General features: G+C 35.4%; 1 protein-coding gene across 2 annotated transcripts in view; it reads right to left on the bottom strand.

Annotated features, from left to right (window-relative positions):
* LOC106870549 (ataxin-10) overlaps positions 1–12,607 on the bottom strand; it is a 63,888-nt gene that overhangs the window by 39,500 nt on the left and 11,781 nt on the right. For both annotated transcript variants that reach the window (XM_014916673.3, XM_014916674.3), the window contains exons 3-5: positions 7,648–7,812; positions 6,540–6,607; positions 3,497–3,599 (exon numbers count right to left, since the gene is read on the bottom strand). In XM_014916673.3, coding sequence (XP_014772159.1) covers positions 3,497–3,599; positions 6,540–6,607; positions 7,648–7,812 — 336 coding nt within the window. The remainder of the gene's footprint in view (positions 1–3,496; positions 3,600–6,539; positions 6,608–7,647; positions 7,813–12,607) is intronic.

Here is a 12,607-nt window from a genome sequence, read left to right as displayed (position 1 = left end):
TCAAGGACAGCACTTCCCTCTTCACTCTCAATTTCCTTTTCAAGTGAAACTTGAATAAGTCAATGAGAGCTCTACCAAAGAGGAATGTATCTGTCATCATGCCTCTCAGCCTTGTCCACCAAACAACCTCTTTCACCACAGCCACCAGGCAAAAGAAAACTGCCTCGCCTGCCCAACTGAATGAGAGTGGCAGTGCAATCATCACTGCAGACTTGGCCAACAGACAGATCCATCCCACACATGACAGCAGCTGTTCAACATGACCCCACAAATCAGCAACGCTCAGACACTGAACAAGGGCATGCAGAATGGTTTCGTCACTCGCGCACACCTTGAACAAGCCTGTCTGACAGCACATCTGTGCCAATAGAGTTTATCTCAAACCAGTAGCGCACCACCCCACCCCACCCGGTAGCACTGCCAGGCCAAGGACATCTAGAAATCATCCATGATAGTTCCCAACTGGAAAGTCCTCTGGAACAGACTAGCCAGTTCATTCTCATCAGCACCCAGAGTCACCTCATGAATGTTGTTGCACTTCCCTGCCACTAATCCTCTATAAATTTCTAAGGTGGAACATCCACCAATCCCATTGCCCAACCGGTAGAGGACTGTGAGCACCGGACAACATTCTAGGTGCCAGGCTTGGTCTTTTCTTCGCCCAGGACTGCAGCTTCATCAAGGAGATGAGCTGAGGAAAGACGCAAAATATTCTAAATACCCTGCTCATAAATAATTATTTAACTTTAGTTGTTTAATGACCACCTGATTTTAGATAGAGTACAACAAATTTACATAATCATGAGTGTTGGATGGAATGTTTCACAGCATCTGTTTTGACACACTATGCTCTACGTTCAAATCCTACCATGGTCAACTTTGTCTTTCGTCCTTTCAAAGTCAATAAAAAAAGGTTCGATTCACAATATTTAATTGGTGGAAGTACTGAAGGGTCAAGATAGATGCCTTTTGTATCTGCTCTGATTGTGTGCTTTCTGACTCTGAGCCAATCTGTATTGGCCTCAGGCAGCAACCTATTTCTTGGACAAACAATAGTGGTATGGAGAGAGAAAAGATTTGCATACATGAGAAACTGCCACTCTTCTTCAAAAAATCTTGCCTAAGCCTACACATAGTTGTGCAGATTTATGGTCAACCTTGATCAATGGAGGCCTCTAAAAACATCTGAAATGTGAACACCTAAAATAAATAACAATCCCAAACTACAGATCAAAGACTTTTGTCATTAATCCATTAAATTTTTCGTAGGACTTAAATTGAGATTACCAATGTGAAATCATTGCAACAAATTGGAATAAAACTCACTATTCACTACATTATGCTGTGCCTACAATAAATCGTGTTTTTCATTTAATTCTGCAAATAAAAATTTTCTAAATAATTATAATAAATAAATATTTTCTATAATTTCACATGATAAATATATTAATAAACATAAATAGCTCACTAAAAGCTACTTTATCATTAATAAAAACTACAGCAACAATTGTGTCTTACATTACTATTACCGGAACATCTGGAAATGTATCTGTTTCATGGAACTTCACAAAATTTAATAAGAGTGAATTGAAAAAAATTCTACCATAATTAACTAATAACATCCTTGTTAATAAAAATAGCAGCTAAATTTCCTCAAACCCAACCATCTTATAAAACACAATACGCATTGGATAATTAGATCCAGGATGTATCATCTAGGGTAAAGATGGAATGGTCTTGGATGAAATGCCTTTGACCACAGGTCAGGTCACTCAAACAATACTGACCTGGGGACAAACAATAAGAAAACACCTAATCTTTCTGACATTACATGTGCTCACTTGATCTGTTAGAAACAGAAGTAAAACTTCTTTCAACTCATTCCCTATTATCTTAAATAAAGATACTTTAGAAATTGTAGTCTTAGGTACACTATGTCTGGATAAAAAACAAGATGGTTGTTGCTAGAATACCTTTGATCAAAAGTTTGCTCAGTCAGAGCTAACTGAGGTGAAAATCAACACCACCTAATTTATCATAGTAAAAGACAATGACAAAGAATTTATACTGAAACTTCATACAAATAAACTCCAAAATTTCAACTTACACTAAAAACTCATTTTGTCGCCCAGCAACACTAAAATTGGAGTTCAAATCTCAAAAATCAATTCAAAACAGGTTTAACATTTCACACGGGAAATCAGTGTTGAGTTCAGTCTTAGAAAACATGCTAAAAACATTCAAAAAGAGAAGAAAAAAAACTCAAACCAAACAAAAGGTCTGACCTCTTCTGAACTGAAAAGCCTGCAAACATTAAACAGTTCGGTGCAGGGGTTGTTGGTAAATGGGTAACACCCGCCAGTTAACTGTAAAGTTGCTTCCTCTAACAACAACCTGAGAAATCCTCTCAATAAAACATAACAAAGACTGCCTCCACATCAAAAGAATAATTAAATAAAAATAACAGGTAAATAGTTTATTTCAGTCGTTGATTACTTAAACCAAGAATATATTTGAAATGAAAATATATAATAATAAAAATAACAAGAAGGCTTCCACATAGTGTTTTTGATAATAAATCTTTTATAGAAGTTTACCAATGAAGAAAAAAACTTACAATCTTGAAATTTAACTAAGTAACACATTAACATGTTTTTATAAAACTGTAGACTAATCTAATTAGATGGCATAGAAACAGAATGAAAAAAAATATTCTAAAACACTTTGTTATGGAATCTACATTGCAAAGTTTGTTGCATTAAACCATATCAAAATGAATACAATGGTAATCTAGAGAAAATATTTTATGCTCAGTATAAACATATTTTTCCATATTGGAATGGGTTAATTGAGTTTATATTATTAATACCATCTGCTTACCTCTATGCTCCTGAGATCAGATTTAACTACCAAAAATTTTTGCCTGAACTCTGAACCAGCTGTCATCAACCTCCAATTCAAAAGACATCTGCACCTATTTCATGTCATCCATTCTCAAACTACCTTAGTCACTTTCCTTTCATTATAATTGAAAAACAAATTTCACTTAACAAGTTGAGTCCACACTTGGACTCACTTGTTCAGCAAAATTAAAGTGGAAACCAAATGGAATTTATTCCACCTTATGTTTTACTGTTGTACACAATAACTTTCTAATACAGCCTATCTTACAACAGAAGAATAATCTATCTTTCTCTGCTAAATTGACTGGTTTACACAATTCCTCAACTACTTTGAATCTTGAGTCAATGAGAGAACTTCTATATGGTTGGTCAATCTGCTAGAAACAGCAACCAAATCTTCCTCAAATACACCCTACTGTTTTTTGGTTAGAATATTTAAGATTAGAAATAATCATTATTATGCTCTGCTGTAAGAATAAGCACTGGTGCCAATTTGTTCAAATAAACCCTTAAAGACAGTGCTCCAGCATAGCCACAGTTCAATGACTGAAACAAGATAAATATATCGAAAAAAAAAAAAGAAATATAATTACGGGAAGTCAGGAGAGAAACTGCTCCAAACAAGTATTTGATTGTCATAGTTATTCACCACAGCATTACCAATGAACTGTACAGCACAACAGAGTTGGACTTCAGCTACAAGGAAAGAAAAATTCATGAAATTTATTAACATGCTAAAATACACACATTTTATTCTAAATACATCCAAATTAGTTCTATCACATTTTCAAGTTGACCAAAGCCTTATATGTAAGATTTGGAATTTGGTAGTCAGAAACTATGCGGAAGCTCATCAGAACAACTGTTTCTGTTCTTTTTTTGTATGTTTTCTATGGCTTGATGCTTTCCTATTGCAACAACTGTACAGAGTGTACTGGGCGTGTTTTATCATGGCACCAGTACTGGAGGGTTTGTCATATCATTGACAAAACTAAAAAGTCTGCTCTATCCTATGTTGTTTCTATTCATTTGTTCACCAGCACCAGAGGGTCATCTCATCCTTAAAAGATAGGAGAGTGAAGAAAGAAGATAATGAGAGCAAGAGGGTAATAGAGAATAGAGAGTAATGGAAAAGGACTAGAGTAATAAGAGCAAGGTGAGAGGGGAAAGAGTAAAGGAAGAATGAGTGAGAAGAACAACTACATGATGGTTGTTGGTAAGGAGATAGGATAAAAATAATATGAGTGGTTTGATGGAGGGAAGAGAGAGAGTAATAAGAGGAAGACAGAATGCTAGAAGAGAAAATACTTAAAGTGAGAGAAAGATAGCAGAAAGTGATAGCAGAGAGATGGATAGACAGATAGACAGACAGACAAACAGACACAACCAGCCAGATAAACAGATACAAACAGACAGAGGGAAAGACAGACAGACAGAGGGAGAGAGAGTGAGTGATGGCAGAGAGAGTACTCAAAGACATAGTAGGGAGAGATGAAGAAAAACAGATATCAACTATGAATGATGGAAGGAGTTATGTGAGAGAGAAAGTGATGGTAGCAATGAAGATGATGACAAGGGAGTGAAAGATGTCAGTAATGAGTGATATGAGAGAGAATGTGAGAGAGTGATTGTTAGCAATCAAAAAGTAATGATTGGTAAGGAGAAAATTGAACAGACAGATTCAATGTGATGCCATCATTCAGGACACATGTAATATGATGGTAGAGAGATGAAGTGATAGTAGGAAGGCACATTGGTAGGAGATGGATAGGTGGTAAATGAAAGTGTAACAGAGGAGAGTGGCCATAACAATCAAGAGAGATTCAAATGGTGAATATTATACATCTCAATCTCCATTTCTACCATCAGCATGGTAACAACCATTTTTCTCACTTGCATAGGTTGAGTGCCCCTCCCTCCGCTCCCCTGCCGCATTTTCCCACAAGCCATCTTGTTATCATCTCTATGAGATTTAGCTTGTTAAGATCAGTCTTTATGCTTCATCACATGTCCTCCTAGGGCTATCTCTTCCACAGATTCCATCTGCTTGGAGCGCTTAGCATTTCACGCAACCATTATTCTGCATACACGTTACATGCCAATTATCAATGCAATCGTCTTTCTTGCACACAACATCTAATTCTTATTTCCAGTTTTCCTTAACTCTTTTGTGCTCTGTTATTCATGCACATTAACATTACACATCCAGTGGTGCATGGTCACTTCATTTCTTGCCAATTCTCTACATTCAAGGACCATGTTTTGCTATCAAGAAGCATCACATTTCATATACAAGCAAAGTACAATCTGCCTTTCACTCTGCGAGAGAAACCCTTTGTTGCCAGTTGAGGTAGTAGCCCCCAAAGAAAAACAGATCAAGTGTAAATAGATTCATCATCATCATTCAAGTTTTCCATGCTGGCATGGGCTGGACGGTTTGACTGAGGTCTGGAGAGCCAGAGGCTGCACCAGGCTCCAATCTGATCTGGCAATGTTTCTACAGCTGAATGCCCTTTCTAACGCCAACCACTCTGAGAGTGTAGTGGGTACTTTTTATGTGCCACCAGCACAAGAGCCAGTCAAGCAGGCTGAGCATCAATCACGTTTGAATATTGCTTTTTACATGCCACCAGCACAGGAGCCAGTCAGGGAGCACTGGCATCAGCAACGTTCGGATGGTGCTTTCCACATGCCACCGGCACGGAAGCCAGTCAGCAGGTATTGGCATCAGGAATGAAATTCTAAAAGGTAAATCATCATATAATTGTGCAACACTTAAAACTGGATATGTGGGTCTGTAATCATTCCAGGAAAATGAAGGAATAGTGTAGCAACCTACACATGAAAGGCATACTGAGTGAATGAGACAATGAAGGAGGAACAACTCTGCTGCCAATACTAAGAAAAGAGTACAGTTAAGTCATTTATATACATGAGCCACAAATATAAGATCTCAAAGGTCATATGATTGCAAAGTTTCACTTTGTGATATATCATGATGAAATTCCAGGAGTATTAGTTGCTACTCATAATCTGTTACCCAAGCTTTCATAGAGTCTACAGACCCACAGTCACTAAATCAAGGCACCTCACAGTGGAACTGAATGGTTGGGAAGCAAGCTTCTCAACCACACAGCCATGCCTGAGCATATATAAAAAAAATATATACAGGATGATCATTGTTAAAACACTTTTGATCATTAGTCTATTCAATCAGGGCTGTCTAAGGGTTAAACATCAACAACAACCAACCAGGTGACATATTAGACTTCTAAAAGAAAGAAAAAAAGACAAAAAAAAAACACGGTAGAAATGTAATGTTCTGTTCTGTTGACACTCTGGCAGCATATCACTGAAAATAATATTTGGCCAATTAATAGTGTTATATGACATGACCACTGTCATTAAAACCAAGCCAGTGAGAGGTTCTAACTGCTTTAGGTGTATCAAGATGCAAGATTCTCTACCTTCAGGGCTATGTCATTTTATTAAACAATATTCTGTTAGTGTTTTCAGTGGTAAACTTAGGAAATTACATGAATTTATTTGTTAGGAAATAATTTTTTAAATCTCAAATGAAATTCATTATTCAAATTTTTTTTTTTTTTTTTTTAATTTTTAAAATATGTCTCTTACCATCTTCACTTCCTTCTTTTAAGATCATACGAATAAAGTCTCGAGCCAGAAGTGGGATTCGAGAGTTTCTGAAAAACACATGAAAAGCATTTATAAAATGGGTAAATTTATCCATAGAAGAAAAAGGAACCTCCCTTTCACAGGTCTTGAAATGCTAAAAAAAAACGCCAGTACACTATCAAAATAAGGGATAAACAATTATACTTCTTTTATCAACAAAAAATTAAGCATTATCAAATATATACTGAGATTTTTTTTTTAAATTGAAGTAAAACTGATTTTGATTTCATTTACCTTGAAATGTAAAGTAGGTTTAAATGAGAACAAAACTTTGCTACAGCTATCAAATTATGGTGATTGTGCTTGAATAGACTCAGGGATCAGAGGTAGTCAAGCAAAATGTTTTAAGAGAAGGTCATAGGTCCAACTATAAGGCAGCATATTTGAATATCTACTTTCTCTTCTACTAATGTATGTATCTATCTACTCTCATAATTCCCATAAATATTTAAACTTAATAACACACAAAAAGAAAAAAATGAATGGTAGTGACCCAGCATGGCCAGAGCCTTTGGTTAGGAACATGGAAAAGACAAGGGTGTAACATCCACAGCTATTTCCTAACTAAGGTTATTTTACTTTGACTATCGATTGCTATATCTTCTAATGCAGAAATTTACAGATCTTCATGACAATGTTTCATTATGATATATATTTTGATCATGCGTGTAATTTGAACATACAAATGCTGAATAATGTAAACCTTCATCTTTCTCTCTCCCTTTTTCTTGTGTTTTCTCTTTCTATTTTTTCCCCAATTCTGCTATTTCCGTTTCTTTGTCTTCTCTTCTGCTTCTTTCTTTAAATTTTTACCATTTAGATTATTACCTCCCTTAGAATAACACTGAGAAAACTGACTGACTACAGGAACAAGAATAATATGTCTTGAAATTTTTAAAATAAGAGGGAAGCTGACAAAGACAAACAGGCTGGAATAAGGGCTATTGGTTTAATCTATACATAGAGCAAATTCCTGTTGCTGTATTTTTACCATTTTTTATAAGAAAATTAAATAAAATCAATGAAAAAAAGTAAGACTTATCCATACCTACAAATGGTGTCTTGGTTATCTTTTGAACCGATGCATGAATTGCGTAAACATCTAAAGACTTCAGTAACTGTCTGATTTAAACCTTTGACTTCTCTTGATTCAGCCAAATAGGTTTCTAGAATTGTACTTGCTGTTTCAAGGAACTCTGAAGAGACGGTCAAGCTACAGAAGAGAATGAATGTATTTATATTATGGAAAGAGTAATGAGGGAGGGGAAAGGGGTTGGTGACAGGAGATAATGAAGAGAGAAACAGAGAGGGAGGAAGTAGGAAAGAATGTGAGAGGCGGTAAAGAAGAGAAAAAAGGGCATGAAGAAGATAAAAGAATTGGAAAGACAAGAAGGTAAGCAAAAAAGAAAAAGAAAACGGATGAAAAAAGAGGGAGAGAGATAACAGTATGAGTAGGAAGAAAAAAAAAAGAGAAAAAGAAGAAAAAAAACAAGGTTAAAGAAAAATAGAAAAGAAAATGAACTCGGAGAAGAATAAGGATGGAAAGAGAGAGAAAATGTGAAGCAATATATAGAGAGAACAAACGATGTTCAAACCAACCAGGTTGGGTCTCTCAGACCTGCCTTACAATGTCATTCAAAAAATATACAATCACATCATCAAAATTTCAAAAGGGAAAAGAATACATGTCTGATTAATTCAAAACAATGTCAATAAATAAGAATTATAATACATTTTAATCTGAATGCTACAGGATTAAATAACATTTTCAGGAAATTTTCTTCTTAATCTTGAAATAATTGGCCCTAATTTATTACTGTGTCAATACACTGTAGACTCATTAAGTATCTATCACCTTGATTGTATCAGAATCAAATCCCTCAGTCATGAAGGATACATAGATAAAAAAAAGATCTCCTTTTTTTATAACAACATTGTTTTAAAATATCAGAGTATGGCTTCATTATCTTGGGACACTTAAAAAATTTATTTTCTATTATTACTTATAATTTTACAATTAGGTCGAGCAATGGAGAAAATGCCATGCAGTATTTATTTACAACCATTTATGTTTCAAGTTCAAATCTTGCAGAGGTTTGACTTTACTTGTATCATAATGTCAGAAGGTAAAGTACCTATCAAGTATTGAATCAATATAATCAACCATTTCCTTCTTCTGAATCATAACTATTATTATCACATTACTACTTCAAATGTAAGGAATCATCATCATCCCTACTACTACTAGAACAATAAATAACAGAAATGATAAAATGCCAAATTAAACACTGTATACATTTTTACATATACTTCTTTATAATCTGGGTTCAATTCCTGCTAGAGTTCATTTTGTCATACATACAATAAGTACTTATCAAGTACTTGAATCCATTAAATAGATAATAACACTCCTCTGTAAACAAATATTTGAAGCCTTGTGCAAAAGTTAGAAATCATCTAGTTAGGTTTATCAAAGACCTTTTGTTACTATTTGCAACCTTATCAATTATATGCCCTCTCTACTTCAAGTCTGTAGACCATGTACCTAATATAGAGACAATGAAGATATCAACCTGATACCTCCATGCCATTCTTAAACAGAGTTGATTTAGATTACTCGGTGACTATGAAATGACTAAGAAAAAGTTGTTCATGCCAGGAAGAGAGGTGGGTTTCCACATTTTACAAAGAGCCCTTCTTTGAAAAAAATTAGAAGTGTGGTTGTAACTAGTTTCTGGATGTCTACCACTTACATTTTCATGAGTATATTAAACGAAAAGACAAAATAATCCTGATCATGGTTGTGTAATAATAAGAAATTTGCTTCCCAATTACATGGTTCTGTGTTCAATCCCAGTGTGTGGCACCCTGGGCAAGTTATCATCTACTGTAGCTTCAGGCTGATCAAAGCCTTGTGAGTGGATTTGGAAGACAGAAACTGAAAGAAACCAATCATGTGTGTGCGCGTGCGTGTGTCCATCCCCCATAATTTAGAGGTTCCACAAAAAGAGACCGATAAAGTACCAGGCTTAAAAAAAATAAGTACTGGGGTGGATTTCTTCAACTACACTTTTCAAGGCGGTGCCCAAGCATGGCCTCAGTCCAATGACTAAAATAAGTAAAAGATAAAAGATAAGCAATTGAGGTACGAGAGCGCAATGTTCAGGCTATAAAATAGGAAACAAACTAGTATAAGGGAGGTAACTTCTGAAATTCATTAATTTTCTGAAATTAAGGAAAATTTTACGTGTGAATTGATGGGAAAATGAGAATTAGATGCCACAATTTCAACTAAAATTTATATTACTTTTTTACATTTTCTCCATAGGATTAAAATTTTATTTTTTCATTTTTTTGTAATTGATTACATACACTATCATTTTTAATTATTATCAAATACCATCAAAATTCTGGTAAACTGTTGAATAAAAAAGTGAAAAATGATTTCTAAAAACCTCCAGCTACATCTATCAGTACTTCACACAACACTCAAATTACAATTCAAAAAATGTTTAATGGCTAAAATCAGAAGTATTTAAGCAACTTCATGAATCTTTTTTCTGGGAAGTTATTTCCATAACTGGCAAATTTTTTATGTAATTTTTTTTTTACCACCTCCTAACATTTGGGATTTTTTTTTTTTTTTTAGTGAGTCCACTCAGTCCGCATTTAGGCCAGGTTACAAGAAAGGGATAATCGTTTTTTCATAATTTTATGGTATGCTAACACTCTATACACGTCCTTAACCCGAAAATTAACACTAAACCTACTAGACAAGTCTTCGTACTCTCCTTTAAAGCCTCTACACTAAAGTACAACATAGACCCCCAAATATCAGCCCTACTAAACATCTAAACCACACGTCCTGAAGGGTGGTATCTGCTTTTATGACCCTCTCCTTTCTGGTTATCAACAACAATGGCTTCCAGTTACTCTAACTTAAATTCTCCTTTCCTCCAAATATGTGATTCCTACAAATCTCCAAATTCCTCCAGCCACCAAAAACTTTCTTGCATCAAGGACATATATTTCATTTTACCCCTCTCTGAAGCCACTGTCCTCAGTAACTTTCAGCATTTGCAATATTTCTTGATTCTCAAGATGGCAAGCTGGCAGAAATGTTAGCATGCCGAACGAAATGCTTAGCCATATTTCGTCTGTCTTTACATTCTGAGTTCAAATTCTGCTGAGGTTGACTTTGCCTTTCATCCTTTTGGAGTCGATAAATTAAGTACCAGTTGCATATTGGAGTCAATCTAATCAACTAACCTCCTCTCCAAAAATTTCAGGCCTTGTGCCTAGAGTAGAAAAGAATATTTGACTCTTGCACTGATTGCATACTAATAGCAATGGTATAGAAACTAAATCTCTTTTGCAATTTTCAACTCTTCACAGCAATTAGTTTCATTCTCAATACACATCTTTGACCAACACACCCTTCATCTCTTTCTCACCTATAACCTCAGCCTTCACCAAACAATCACTATTTATACCAATCAGGTTCTCCAATCCACTTACCTATCTTGACTACCACTCACTTAGACACACACATGGCATTAAATGAATACAAGTTTGTCTATATCAGTGGTTCTCAACAAACTTTTTGTCTGTAGACCTCTTTGAATCCTGTTTTATTTTGGTGAACCCCCATAGCCATTCAATGCTTAAAAACTAATTTTATAGATACCTCTATAAACTTGAACTTGTTTAGTTTGAACTATGTAAGACATTAGAGAAAGAAATCTGTTTCTTGCAATAGATACACCAAAAGCAAACTTTTTTCACATACTTCTATGAGTCTCCAATTTACTATTTTGCATGCATGAACCCAATAAAATCTTATATGGACCCTCAGGGGTCATATAGCCCCTAGTTGAGAACCACTGGCCTATATGGTTAAGTTCTCTTTGCAGCAACACGGTTTAGGGTACAATCTTGCATAGTACCTTGGTAAAGTGTCTTCTATCATAGTCTCTGACCAATCAACAAAGCCTTGTGAGTGAAATTCAGTAGATGGGAATTGCCTGCTTTAACACCACCATTTGAACCTCAGGATTCTAAAGCATTCAGTCTGTGGATTAACTTCCTCCCTTCCACCTACCTGTCTCAGTGATCCTCAAAAGAGTCATAGTCATTATCCTTCCTATTCTGATGAAGTGGTGACATTTAAGAACAAAATAAATTAACAGCCAAATACTATGGAACCCCAAATTATATTCAGGGTTGGCATTAGGAAGAGCATCCATCTATAAAATTCATGTCAAAATAGATAGTAGAGCCTGGTGCACTCCTCTAGCTTACCAGCTCCTGTCAAACCATCCAACCCATGCCAGCATGGAAGATGGATGTTAAATGATGATGATGATGACATTATGGTATTTCAAGTCACCCAACTAATTAAAACCCTGTCAGTTCAATGCTAACTGTTTAGTTGCACAGGTACTTAACCACTATCCAATCAGAGACTACTAAACAGATGACTGAAACTATTCTCTTAGGTTTGCCACTCCACATCCCACACAACCAAAACTCATAACCCCAAACCCTACAAGTGATTCACCCATACCTGCACTGCAGCAGTTCATGTAAAGAACACAGACTAATCAGTCTGTTACTTCTTTGCCAAAAGCCTTCTCAAGTAAAGTTAATTGATAGACAATCATGAAATCTTCATCACAATTTTATGTCCACTTTCCATGCTGGCATGGGTAGGACAGGTCATCATGAGCTAAGTCAGTTCTTATTCAGAGTTACTAACCTCCTAGACAAGTCAGAGGAGCACTTCTTGTACATTTAATTTGAGCATGGTTTCTTCAGTTAGAACACTTTCCTAACATTAACCACTTTACAGAGTGTAATTGGTGTATATTATCATTGCATTAACACTAGAGAGGCTGACATGTCCTTGACAAGATTAAAGGGTAAAAAGGACCCGATTAAAGGGTAAAAAGGACCCTATTAAAGGGTTTTTCTCATAAAAAATTAATGTCATCTAAAAACTGAATAGC

Source organism: Octopus bimaculoides, chromosome 3 (assembly GCF_046866305.1).
Source record: "Octopus bimaculoides isolate indiv1 chromosome 3, ASM4686630v1, whole genome shotgun sequence".
Classification (NCBI taxonomy): Eukaryota; Metazoa; Mollusca; class Cephalopoda; order Octopoda; family Octopodidae; genus Octopus; species Octopus bimaculoides.
This window is presented reverse-complemented; position numbering and strand designations above follow the sequence as displayed.